The sequence below is a fragment of the Rana temporaria genome, chromosome 9, assembly GCF_905171775.1.
Source record: "Rana temporaria chromosome 9, aRanTem1.1, whole genome shotgun sequence".
In the NCBI taxonomy this organism is placed as follows: Eukaryota; Metazoa; Chordata; class Amphibia; order Anura; family Ranidae; genus Rana; species Rana temporaria.
Window position 1 is genome coordinate 118497388 of NC_053497.1, and position 14224 is coordinate 118511611.

The 14224-nt window shown below is 43.5% G+C and overlaps 1 protein-coding gene across 4 annotated transcripts in view; it reads left to right on the forward strand.

The window, feature by feature from the left end:
- The window catches only part of OTUD5 (OTU deubiquitinase 5), an 83525-nt gene that overhangs the window by 28662 nt on the left and 40639 nt on the right, over positions 1-14224 (forward strand). For 2 of the 4 annotated variants that reach the window (XM_040324271.1, XM_040324274.1), the window contains one exon: positions 1536-1629. In XM_040324271.1, coding sequence (XP_040180205.1) covers positions 1536-1629 — 94 coding nt within the window. The remainder of the gene's footprint in view (positions 1-1535; positions 1630-14224) is intronic. The other 2 variants (XM_040324273.1, XM_040324275.1) reach the window with 1 other exon arrangement.

Here is a 14224-nt window from a genome sequence, read left to right on the forward strand (position 1 = left end):
GCTCATTGAGAACTACAAGTTGACAGCCGCAAAGGATATCGGTACTTGTAGTTTATTCATTTACTGAACTCTGTGAATAAATGATGTAGCCAAGTGAGCGGACGTGTTTTTTCTTTTTTCTTTTTTTATCGTGACAGCAAGTTTGGGGAAAAGATTCCCAGCTCGCGGTCACTTTCGGCAGGTTGGGGAACAGCTGCAGCAGTCGGAACATGTTTCAGCCTAAAACCGGGTGGAACATGTAACATGTTCCCAAAGGTGAACTTATCCTTTTAAAGATGCTTTAAGTTATGTAACCACATTCTTTATTTTGCCTCCTGATAAATGTTCTTTTTACAAATTTAAAATCTATAACTGTGGATCCATTATTGTAGTGTATTATTATAGTGAGGTAAATATTTAAAGACGCCAAATTCCTGCAGGTTTGTAGCTATAGGTTTTACTTGCTGTGAATCTGGTACTCTAAATGGCCAAGCATGGTGCCCCTTGTTGGACTCCCATGTGCGTCTTTTTTTCCTGAATGTACCGCTACAGAATTGGCAGTCGCCAGTGCTAGTGCTTGGGCATATAGATATGTGCCAGTAGTCAACTATTCAAACTAAAGCCAGCCATAGATGATATGATTTCCTTTGGTTGTAGGAATTAAATTTGCTTGATTCACCCAACAAGCCTGGTGGGAGACTCTGGGAGCTGTCCCTACTGTGTGGACACAATGGTTATTGCATCCTTATAATCCGGTCGATGGATCAACTTGGGTTTAATCAGCCTGCCATAGATGGTTCGAATCTCATCCCTGCTGAACTGGCTCGGGTTCTAACTATCTATGGCCGGCTTTAGAAGTGGGCTTAATAACATGTTGATTGCCCAGAGTCTCCTCTCAAAATGGGTAACAGGGTACCTCGGGAATGGTCGGCTTTCAGTGAGGTCCTCAATAATTGGCCTAACTCTGCAGCTCAGACTGAAGTAAGACGGGTGGATCAGCCGCCAAATACTTGGCCTAACTGCAGCTCAGACTGAAGTAAGATCGGTGGATCGGCCTCCAAATACTTGGCCTAACTGCAGCTCAGACTGAAGTAAGATCGGTGGATCAGCCGCCAAATACTTGGCCTAACTGCAGCTCAGACTGAAGTAAGATCGGTGGATCAGCCGCCAAATACTTGGCCTAACTGCAGCTCAGACTGAAGTAAGATCGGTGGATCAGCCGCCAAATACTTGGCCTAACTGCAGCTCAGACTGAAGTAAGATCGGTGGATCGGCCGCCAAATACTTGGATAAGAGCACTTGATTGGGGAAGGGTACTAGTAGAAGCGGTGATTGGTCAGTACTATTATTGTACAACTGTAGAACCTATTTCAAACACTCTTATTAAATATGAGGGTTCCACTTTTTCTTTCATATGGCCTCTTAAGCCTACTCATGTGTGGTTTATGGCTTCCTGGGACTTGTTGATCAGCAGTTGGAGAATCTGTCATTACTTAGATTTGTTAGTTTGACTTTAAGTGGACCCTCTAATGCAGCTGTGTGTCTTTACCTTCCAGCAGGAGAACTGGTTTGCAAAGGCGCTGCAAGAGAAGAAGGGATTTATTATTAAACAGATGAAGGAAGATGGCGCTTGCCTATTCAGAGCTGTTGGTGAGTGCTTTCTGTTTGTGTCAAACTTATGTGGATCACTGCCAACAGAAGTCCATGGTTTTACCAACGCAGGAGACTCTATAAATAGAGGGAAGGGGGTCAAACTACTGAATGTAGCGTTAGGCCCCATTCACACTTACGAATAGGGCTGTTTATGATTCGATGCAGGGAAGCCCCATTGAAAACAACGGTAGGCTGACAGCTTTGCAGCTATTCAGACGTGTACATGTAAATGCTTGAGCAGAGATCACCTGTGAATGATTGGCCCTGGATGCAGACTGTCCCGGGTCGATACATGGCTGCAGGCGCTGTCAACCTCCCATTGTTTTTCAATGGGGCTTCCAGTCCATAACTAATTGCAGAAGCCACCACTGGATCTCCTGCATCTTATCACAAACTGCATTCTTTGCAAGTGTGAGTGGGACCTTAAGGTTGAACTCTAGCCAAAAAACATTTTTGCTCTTTTGCATTGTAAAAATTAACACTAATGAAATTTGCGCAATGTGTGGCTACCTCTGTATTGCTCTTTTATATTATCCCCCAAAACGTAGTTCTGGCTGGAGTACACAAGTCACAGCTGGTCGCTTGCTCTACAGCGTGTCCGTTGATGAAAAGAAAAATCTTGCATTCCTTTTAATTAATGCAAGGAGTTTTGTCATTGGAGGACTATGATCTCCTTCAATCAAAGCCTTTCATTCATTGAAAATAATGCAAAATGGTTTCAGCATGAACACGCTGCACAGTGAGCGACCTCTGTGATCTGTGTACTCCAGCTGGAACTGTGAAGGTAATAACACAGCAGCAGGCGCCACACATTGCACACACTTCATTACCGTTCATTTATTTAGTGAATGTTTTTGGTTGGAGTACAGCTTTTTCTTTTCATAGCACCAGTAGTCCCTGGTTTTTCCCAGACATGAATCTGCAATTAGATTTGAAATGCGGCTCCATCTGCTGGTGAAATCTTGCATGTTACCTTGGTAGTCATTTGATCTCCGCTGACCCTTGGGGAGCAAAAAAGGATTTTTTAAGTATATAAACCTCAATGAATTGTTGGAAAGGAGGTCTGTGATGGTTCTATTTGTTTAAAAGCCAAGTTCACCTTTAGGTGCATGTGACGTGTTACACCCATATTTAGTGTGTAAAATTTAGTGAGGGAAAAAATAATTTGATACCCTGCTGATTTTGTACGTTTGCCCACTGACAAAGAAATGATCAGTCTATAATTTTAATGGTAGGTTTATTTAACCAGACTGATCATTTTTGTCAGTGGGCAAATGTACAAAATGAGCAGTGGATCAAATACGTTTTTCCCTCACTGTAACGTGCTGCTATATGCCCACCTCCCACTGCCAGCACTCCTCGGTCTGTGACAGCGGGCAGGGGATCTTGTCACTTTTTTTTTTAAACCGGCTGTGCAGTGATCTGCCCATACAGTTGCATAATTTATTTATGGTTTTCTGTAAATTAATGAACTACAAGTACTGTTGTGTGCTGCGGCAGATGGCTTGTAGTTCTTAGGCCCCTTTCAGATGTACGGACAAACGGTCCGTTTATTACAAGTCCGTTTACGGACTTGTAATGGTTCCCTATGGGATTGCAGACATTAGCGGATGATGCATCCGCTAACGTCCGCAACCATCCGCGTCCGCAAAGATCCGCTTTTGCAGACGGAAGAAAACCCTATTTTTCTTCCGTCCGGCGGAACGGATTGGATGAATACGGACACACGGTCCGTATTCATCCGATTCCCCATAGGGGAGAGACAGGGCGATCTCTGCACTGTGTGCGTGGACCGCCCTGTCAGCTGACAGCTCAGCGGGGATTACGGAGGAATCCCCGCTGAGCCAAACGGGCTAACGGAGCGGATCATTTATGGATCCGCTCCGTGTGAAAGGGCCCTTAAACTGCAAGGGAGCAGGTGAGTGCTCATAGTTCATTGATTCTTCTTGTAGTTCAGTATCTGTCTGCCCATACAGGAGGTACGGGCAAACAGCCGACTGTCTGCAGGATCCTGCCATTGCACCCACCAGCTACAGTGTAAAAAGTTAATAAATGCACATTTTCTTTTTCCTGCAAAAATGTGTGTTTTTTTTTCTAAAAAGGGGGAATATATATATATATATATATATATATATATATATATATATATATATATATATATATATATATATATATATATATATATATATATATATATATATATATATATATATATATATATATATATTCCACAATTAAAGTATCCAAAATGTATTGTTTGTCTTATTTCCTCCGTTTTGTTTTATGTACATACTTACAAAACAAATGTTTTTACACAGCTTTCACCCAAGTTTCACACATAAAATGTGTTCATCCTATCTGAATTATAATATTTTTCTCCTACGTTCATCAATGGACACTGCACCTCCTTAATCTTGACCATTGGGTTATATTGCCTCTGCAGAAGTAGGACAAGGCAGAACATAAAACTTGGCTACGCCCCAAGGGCCATCCTCAGTCAGTATATAACCCACTCCCTGCTCTAGGTATTCAGTTTTTTTTCTCTCTAGTCGAGAGAAAGGACCTAGCTCCTTGCTGGGATATTTTGGGCCTAGCAAATTTTTATTTTATTTTGTTATTCTTTCATGCATCTTTTCTCCTGGGAGATATACAATCAACTGCTGGGTTGTGTGACGGGCTGGATAATCTACACACTTGTGTGCCAGTGTGGGTACAGTACCTGGAGGGGGTCCCAATGTAGAGGTCACAGCGGAGGCTTCTGTGGACTCTGGGAACAATCTGGCAGCATTTGATGGCCATTTTCACTTAGTCTGACTTGATCTTTGGCCAGCCAGCGAAATCCAAAAAACCGCAAGCATCTTAGTAGGGGGAGCTTCATAGCAGTGCCAAAACAATTTTTTGTGCTGTAGGGGCTCCCTTATCCATGGAGTCTTGGGGTTGCATGATCCCGTCTCCAGGGCACCTGGTCCCTTGGAACCCCAGCTTCCTGTTAATGTGCTTTTGCGTTTCTTGAGTCCCTAGTCTCCCAGGTGGAAGTGGTGTGCGGGCAAAGGCCTGTCAGGAAGTGTCCTCCGCCTTCTGCTCAGTCTGTCTTATCTGACTCTGAGGCTGATGCTGCTGTGAACTGGACTTGTCCAGTAGGACTTGATACCACACTCCCTGATATGGGCGATGGTCACAATGACTCCATGGTCGCAACAGTGAAGTAAAAAAAACGCTGGTGGATGCACTTGTTACTGCAGTGCGTGAGACTTTAAAAATGTGGCTATGGACGTGGTTGTTTTTTTTTTTTTTGTTTTTTTTTTTTGTCTATAAGAAGTGGGGGCAACCTTTTGTGGTCCCTAAACACTTCACAGTACGTAACCCCTGAGGAGTTGCTTTTAAAGAAGTGGACCAATCCACCAGTGGTGGACCCTCGTGTTTCCAGGTTGAATAAAGCAACCATGATTCCAGTAGAGGATTTCCCGTCCTTTAAAGACCTGGCCTATTGGAAAGTGGAGTCTGTGGCGCGCAGCATGTTTTATTGTGGAAGGTTCGGCAATGTGAAAGGTCCTGGCCTCAGCCCTCATGTCTCAGACTTCAACTGAATTGGCCAAGCTTTTGCACCAAGGTCTGGGGAATGAGCAGGTTCCTGCTGCTTATGTTGATCTGCCGGACCAGTAGGTCCAAGGGCTGCAGTTTATATGTGATGCATCTTTTGGATTCGACTCCCCTGCTGTCCAAACTTTCCATTTCAGCGGTAGTGATTAGACGCGTGCTGTGGCTTAAGGACTGGTCTGCAGACCAAGCCTCTAAGAAAATTCTCATTGATCTGCCCTTTCAAGTCAATCGCCTGTTTGGGGCTACCCTGGATGACATAAAGGATGTCACAGGGGAGAAGAGTACCTTCATGCCACAGTCTAAAGTCTGGTACACACGATCAGATTGTTGGTCAACCGAGCGTCTGATTTTTATTTTTGTCAAAAGGGCGTGTGCCTGTATTTTGTATCGCATACACAATTTTCGGCCAACAAACACGAACGTAGTGACGTACTACGAGGAATTTCAGCTGTTGAGCGCCACCCTTTGGGTCCCTTCTGCTAATTTCGTGTTTGGTGAGCATTGATTCCAAGCATGCGTGTTTGTACTTTCCACTTTTGTGTAATGGACTTGTGTACTGACCATCAGGAAATCTGACAACAGACCGTCGTTGTCCGTGGAAAATTTACAAGCGAGTCATCCAACATTTGTTGGCAGGAAGTTGGACAACAATTGTCTGAAGGAGCGTACTAATGGTCAGATTCTAGGCCAACAGACAATCCCCTGCCAACAAAACAATCTGATCGTTTTGTACAGGGCTTTAGAAAGAGAAGGGTCCTCGCAAGCGTGGGCTTTCCTTCTCAGCCCATAAGAAATTATTTTGGGCTCCTGCTGCAGACAAGGGAAACGGATCTCAGGTCTTTTTCTGGAGGTTCCAAGCAATCTTGGTCTGGTAAGCCTAAAGCTGACTTCTCCAGTCCCGTAGACAAGACCCTTTTTAGCATGAAGGTCTACCCTTATCCATAATTGGGGTGAGGGGGGCATCTTCGCTGTTTTCCAGCTTTGTGGACCACCTTTGTGAGCATTAAAGGGGATCCACAAATTGATCCTTTTTGGGGATTCCAAAGAAGGGGGGCAGAGTTCATCCGCTTCAGGGGGCCCTAAGTCTCCTTGTGTGGATATAGTTCATGCAAAGGTTCAGGTGACGTCCAAACTACCCAAAGTCTCCTCTATCCCCATCCAAGAAATTGAACTACCTGGGTCGAACTCTGGATTTAATACTGACCAGGGTAGTCCTTTTTTTTTCCCCCTACTCAAACTTCTCCTCCTTCAGCAGGTTCAGTTCAATAGGAAGTTGGACACTTGTGGCAATGTCACGAGTTCCTCTGGTGGACGCCGCAGTCGTCCTAGCGCAAGAAAAAAGAGATGCGTCCCATGCAAAAACCTGATTGTAATTAGTAGCAATTATACTGAGTAGACACACCCCCAAGAAAATTAGAGGGGCTTTGCCGTAGCCAATTAACCAGCTCAAATATATACAGAATACCCAGCCGGTAACCTAAGAAAATAAGGCTACCTGTGGGTAACAAGGGCTACTATGGGCAAAACAGGTACTATACTCAAATGTATAAATATATAAATTTAATATAGAAAAAAAATTAATCGCTACAAGACATGATAAAAACAATATAGTTGAAAATACAGTGTTGTAATGTGGTTGAACTGAATATCTGAACAGTAATGCGCCGAAGGGGCATAATGTGCAAATATCAGACATACGAAAAGGACAATGACATACATACAACAAATATAGACAAACAGTCCGGACAGTTCAACCACATTACAACATTGTATTTTCAACTATATTGTTTTTTTATCATGTCTTGTAGCGATTATTTTTTTTCTATATTAAATTTATATATTTATACATTTGAGTATAGTCCCTGTTTTGCCTATAGTAGCCCTTGTTACCCACAGGTAGCCTTATTTTCTTAGGTTACCGACTGGGTATTCTGTATATATTCGAGTCGTCCTAGCGCCCCTGTTGGGCCAACATTTTTCTCTTCTTCCGCGGTGCCGGTGAAAGATCGTACTGAGGGATAGAGGTTTGTCTGGATTAGTGATCCCTACTATGTTGAAGGCAAGGAAGTCGACTTCTAATAAGATATACCATCATACTTGGAAAGCGTACATTTCTTGGTGTGAGTTGATTGACGCTTATTCTATAGTTTGGATCTTGGCCTTCCTTTAACGGGGTGTTGAGCAGAGGTTGGCCTTGAGTACCATCAAGTGCAAGGTGTCTGCCTTGGCAATCTTCTTTCAGTGATCACTAGCCACCAACTCTTTAGTTTGCAACTTTATTCAAGGAGTCCAGCATGTGGCTCTGCCTGTACGGTCTCTCTTGCCGCCATGGGATTTAAACTTGGTACTCCTCGGTTCTCCAGAAACCCCCAATTTAGAATATTCGGATGATTCCCTTATCTAAGTTGTCCCAGAAGGTGACATTCTTGGTGGCTATTACATCTGCCCATAGGGTGTCAGAGTTGGCAGCATTATCCTGCCATAATCCCTATCTGGTGGTCGACAAAGATAAGGTGGTTCTTCGTCCCTGTCCATCGTTCCTACCTAAAGTGGTCTCGGACTTCCATTTAAATGAGGACATTGTGTTGCCTTCCTTGTGTCGCAAGCCAGCTCATCCCAAGGAATTTGCCTTGTATACCTTGAATGTGGTTCGTGCAATTCAGGTGTATCTGTCAGCCACGGAGTCCTTTCGGAGGCCAGACTTGCTTTTTGTGGTTGCACAAGGACAAAGGTGAGGGCTGGCCTCTTCTTTGGCTACCATCTCCAGATGTATCAGGCAGACTGTGACTCCGGCCTATTCTAATAAATGTCTGGTTCCTCCTTTCCCTGTCACGGCGCATTCTACTGAAGGGGCTTCGTACTACTTGGGCTTTCTGTCATCAGGCATCAATATCGCAGATGTGCAAGGCAGCCACTTGGTCGTCGGTGCATACTTTCACCAAGTTCTATAGAGTAGACATTTTTGCGTCTGAGGTTGCTTCTTTTAGCAGCAATGTTTTGCAGACTGCTGTTTAAGAGGGGGTTCCCTTTTTAAAGGGGGTTTTTTTTTTCAAAAAAAAAATTTTTTTTCAGATGGGGCTCCTGTGACCCAGTTAAGGTTCCTTTGTCCTGGTTAGGGCTCTTGTGTTTTAGCCTTGTTTTTTTTTTTTTTTTACCCACTCATTTTACTTTTTGGCACTGCTTTTGGACATCCCAATGGTCAAGATTAAAGCGGAGTTCCAGTCCCCCAATCCGTGTGTGTTGTGTTTTTTTTTTTTTTTTTTTTTTCTAAAAGCCCCCCCCGCAATTGTTATTTCCACTGCAACATTAGCGTAATGACAGCAATGTGGTCCTTTTCTTTGTTTTTATGACATTATTCTAAACTAACCTGATCTCGGAAACAGGCAGGGTCCATGGCTGTTGTGGGCATCTGAAGCCCGCTTGTCTAATTTCCAGGATTCGGTGCAGCCGTCTACCCAGCATGCACCTCCCGCGCATGTGCAGTAATTCCACTGTGCGTCGATGTTAATTCCAGACAGGTTGCCATAGCAGTGGCACCTTACTCCTTTCATTCCTGTCATTTACAGTCTTGAGATCATGCAAGATTTCAGTATTGGGTGCTTCCCATAGACATCTGGGGTAGATGACGCCGATATCCCAGGAATCCATGGCAATGGCCTAGTGACATAATTGACTAGGCGGCCAAAGGTGGAAGACAGAGAAAAAAGGTATTTAGAGGGGGGAAAAAATAAGTAAATGATTGCTATTTAGAATAGCAGTGAGGATGTCCATGAGAATAACGGAAAATGAAAAAAATGGGTGGAACTTCACTTAAGGGAGGCGCTGTGTCTGTCGATTAACGAAGGAGAAAGTGGGATTTTTGTACTCTCCGTAAAATCCAGGGAGGGGTTGTTAGGCTTCATGTACACGGGACGTTTTTACAACCTTTCCTGAACGATTTCACTTGACAGATAGTAACCCATGTTTAAAATGTCCATTTTGCCACATTTGCGTTTAGAATTTTATATATTTTTTTCAAATGGGCAAAGACGAAAAACGCCTATACTAATCGCAGGTTACCACGATTGGCGTCTGAAACACCGGAAACTTTGGCATCTCCCTACTAATTTTTTTGCCTTCGAAAAAAGGCCTATAAACGCAACTGCATAAAAACAGTAAACGAACCTGATTGCATGTACACATAAGATACAGTAACATTAAATGATTTCAGAGGCAGTTGAAAAAAGTGTCCAACTGCCTCTGAACGTCCGTTTAGCAGCAGCAGTGTACACAGGGCCTTATACTGATTGAGAATGGCAGCCCATGGAGCATAGCCAAGTTTATGTTCTGCCTAGCCCTAACTCCTGCAGAGGCGATATAACCCAATGGTCAAGTTTAAGGAGGTGCTGTGGCCATTAATAAACTGAGAAATGGATTTTACGGTGAGTACAAAAATCCCATTATTGCAGCTTACCAGCCCTTCAGATGTTATGGTCGAATTTTATATTTTTCAAGCTAAGAATGTTTTCGGCAAGTACAGAATATGATAGATGGTCGCACCAGAAATGCAGTGTCCTTGTCACTTGCTTTGAGCCTTAAGTGTATGTAAACCCACACAATCTCCATCTCTTGTTTGCTGTATTGTTAGTCTGTTAAAGCGTTATTAAACCCCAAATCAAAAATTATAGAATATCGCAGATTAACAATCATTAGATGTAGTGGGTGTTTTGATTTTCTCTTTTTTGGGCTTTTTTCACTCTGCTTTCCCCTGGTGATCTGACCGGTAACACACCTCCTGTATTATGCAGACACTACTCTGGATGAAGGAGCACAGGGGCAGATTTGGACAGCAGCATTGCCAGTCTTGGGGGGAGGGTAAAATGAAGTGCTAGCAGATTTAAATACACTAACAAATTGAAGCCAAACTCTAGCTAGTACTTTATAATCAGTTACAGCAAACATTTTTTTCTTTTTGGAATAAAGGTTTATCATAATTAAAAGCCGATCGTTTTAAACACCCCTGCTTGTTTGTCCGGGTTTACCATTCTCATTAAAAGTAAAAAGTAAAGATGAATGTTCTTCCGAAAAATATTGAAACAGAAAAAGAAAATTCCCCCATTTTGGGTTGTCCCAAGAATAGTCATAAAGGGGACATCTCCCAGCGCAATGTATTCCCTTAATTTGCCAGGGTTTTTCTCTCAATTCCTGTATTGGCTTTGGGACGGGAAGTGAAGGTAAATCTCCCCAGTTGGACACAGATGGCCAAAAAAAGACGGAGGTTATTACCCCCCCCCCCCCCAACCTATCCAAAATGTAAAACTGTTTTGCCTATAATTCTACTTTTTAAATGGTCTGTCTCATCCCTGTAACTGCAAGAGAGCTCTTTTGAAAAACAGACTTGGGTTTTATTCACATCTCGCCGATCTGAATTGTGGGCGAAATCGCGTGATGCCAATATTTCTCAATGACACCCTAAACACGGTGCGATTTTTGCCACAATTGTCGCACGACACATCACAGCAAAATCGCGCAATGTCGAGGAACGCGTGGCTCGTAAGTTCCAGAAATTTTTCTGGGCGACACGCAGCAGAATTGCACCACGTTTAGGGTGCTATTGAGAAATAATGGCATTGTAAACTTGTTCTGCATTTCTGAATTGCGTCCATTCGTGATTTCGATCGCCCGGGTGTTAATGGAGCCTTAGGCTTCATGTACACTAGGAGCTCCTAAACTTGAGTTTAGAAGCTTTTTTGGGCTTTTTTTTCGTCCATGTCTACATAGGCTTTTACCAGAGTTTGGGAGCTGCTATGGTTAGGTGAGCCTTAACCTACCTCTCCAGAACACCGAGGATAAGAGCGATCTGAGAGTGGGGATGGTTGAGTAGTTTAGCAGAAGACAATTGGTCTGATGCCACCCAGCCCAGCTCTGGACCTTGGAACTGAGTGCATTTCTGACAGATCAGCGAATATTCTTCTGTACTTGCAGAGGCTTCAAAGCAATAACGAATGTATGGGAAGAATGGCACCGCAAGTGATAAAGTGAGGGAAGGAGAGAAATACTGTTGCAGTAAACTTGATACAATGTCAAACAGTAGTTATGTGTACAAGCTCAGTGAGTCATTCTCTCTGTTGGGCCAGTTTATGCTGCTCACACAGTTCAGTGCTCCATTCTGGCTGCAGTGCGCCGGCGGTAGGAGGCATTGTGATGTGCGTGTTTTTTTTTTGTTTTTTTTATAGCATCGCACAGTTCCCTTGGTTCACTGTACAGCAGTGCAGTACATTTACACCATTGTACAGTGACCTGCTGTGCCTCCCTGTGTTCTTGCGACAAAACGCAGCATGTCTGCTTTTATTACAAGGGCACTGCAGCCCTGGGCTGTGTGGCAGTGAGAAGAGATCACACATGGCGCACATATAGTTGTGTCCTTCCAGTGCGCAAAAGTGTTGGTCACCGAAATAAAGTTGTGTACAAGCTCAGGAAGTGATACAATTCACTTTAATGGCTGTTAACATATATTATTTTGACATTGTATCCAGTTTAGTGCAAAAAAGCTTTCTTTCTTTCTTTCTTTCTTTCTTTCCTTCTTTTCTTTCTTTCTTTCCTTCTTTCTTTCTTTCTTTCTTTCTTTCTTTCTTTCTTTCTTTCTTTCCTTTCTTTCTTTCTTTCTTTCTTTCTTTCTTTCTTTCTTTCTTTCTTTCTTCCTTTCTTTCTTTCTTTCTTTCTTTCTTTCTTTCTTTCTTTCTTTCTTTCTTTCTTTCTTTCTTTCTTTCTTTCTTTCTTTCTTTCTTTCTTTCTTTCTTCCACTGGGGAGCGCTGTTCTTTACATGTTCCTTATCTATACTTCCTGGAGGCTTTCTGGGAGTGCCCCACTTTCTTGTGAACACTGCTGATGCCACTCTCTCTTTTCCAGTTTATTTGTTCTGCATATTTTCCTGAAGCTCCACATCATTAAGTTTACTGATCCTTTTAAGGGATAAAGTGCATGAATCGCAGAGATGTACTGCAGTTTTTTTCCCCTTGCACAAGTCCAGCTCTGGCCAGAAAATAAATGGTCCCTTGCAGCGGGGCTGTGCCTTCTCTAGAAGCGTTTAATAGCTAGTTTTGATCAGGGGAGCAGAGAAACCATTTTACTTGCCTGTTCCTCTGTTCGCCCGGCAGACGGCACTCCTGCACAATCTAGTGGTGGACATTCTCTCTGCATCCTCCAGAGCAGGGGGTTTGGACCCAGCTCTGGTTCTGATTACATCAGGACATTAGAGCGCAGATGCTGCAGGGACTAGTCTTGCTGTGAGGAGGAGCGGATGATTGAGCAATTAAGGCTCCATTCACACTTGTGCAACTTGTCATGCAACTTTGGACATCAAAGTCGCATGGTGAGTCATTCTCCATGTTTTCCAATGGTAACTATTCATATATGTGCGACTTAAAGTTGCAGCGACTTTTAAGTAGCTTATGCACTACTTTGGGACGACTTGCATGCAACTTGAGGGCCATTAACTTCTAGGTTAACCCTCAAAAGTTGCATGAAAGTTGTCCATTATCACTAGTCAAAGCCAAAGTCGTATCCAAGTTACACACATCCAAAGTTGCATCAGAGTTGCACTTCATAGTCAGTGCAACTTGGAAATGAGTTTATATGCACTAAAAGCAGGACAATAATGACATTTTATATCATAATTTTGTTTTGCTAAATGAAAATGGCAAAGCTCTTAAGTAGTCATTACTTTGCAGGCACTCATAACTTTGAAGCCTTAGGCATCAGCCGCATGCAAATAAGCGACCTCTCGTTGGCCGGGCTTTGGCACAGAGGGGTCACATATTTGCGCACGTTGGCACCGATAGAGTTCCCAGCATAGTGACGGCAGCTCACAAAATACTCCCGATCACTTATGATTGGGACCATGTGACAGCCAATCACGGCGGTCACAAGCCCCTGCCTCACCTCCTGGTATACCAAACACCTTAAAGGGGCTGCCACCAAGGGGTTAAAGTGAGTGTGAAGGCTTGTTTAAAATGACAAAAAAAAAAAACCTGTTCTACTTACCTCCTGTGCAGTTGGTTTTGCACAGAGCAGCGCCTGTACCCTCTACTGCTCCTAGCCCCTCCCTCCTTTTGAGTGTTCCTCAACAAAACAAAAACTGGCATTAAAGGAGTCACCAGGAACACCTCCTGAATGTCTCTAAAACCACTACTCTACCACCTGGCCTGTGTGAACCTAGCCTAAAATCGATCGGTTTCTCAGTTTAGAAACACCTGAGTGGTTTACATTGGAGGGAGGGAAGGCTCTGCCCTCAGAAAACACAAAGACTGAGATTTCACTGACTGTTGTGAACTTTTGAAATAAATTTCCCTAATAGATAGAGTAAGGCCTGGTTCACATCTGTGTGGGTGGTTCCCAATGTGGGCCCACACCTGTTCCTGCAGCCGCAACTACCCGCACAGAGAAAGGCACTGGATGTGTGCAGGTGCCATTTAATCCTAATGGCATGCCCCACACGCTGGGAATTGCACTGCACCTAGAGTTCCCGTGCAGGCTGCGATTTTTCTAATGCTGCAGGGACCTCTTCCCTGCATTTCAGGAGGCACGGCAGCCCAGTCAAACTAATGGGCTGCTGTACCAATGCAAAACATGGCTCATAGAGCCGCATATGTGTGAACTGAGCCTAAATGAGGATTTGTTTTGAAATGTTTACTTCCTGTTGTGAAAAAGTCAGTTTAAGGCCTCATGCACACTTGATGTTTTTGCAGCTGCTTCTAGGGGCATCTGGCGTTTTTTTTCGTGCCTCTAAACTCCCATGGGATTTTAGAGGCTGTTTGTCCAGAAACAACTTTTTGGCAGAAAAAATCCTTGATGAGGGTTTAACATTGGGCACATTTAGCGCTTTCATCAAGGTGTTGGGAACATTCCTCAGAGATTTTGGTCCATAGTGACATGATGGCATCACACAGTTGCTGCAGATTTGTTGGCTGCACATTCATGATGTGAATCTCCCATTCCACCACATCCCAAATG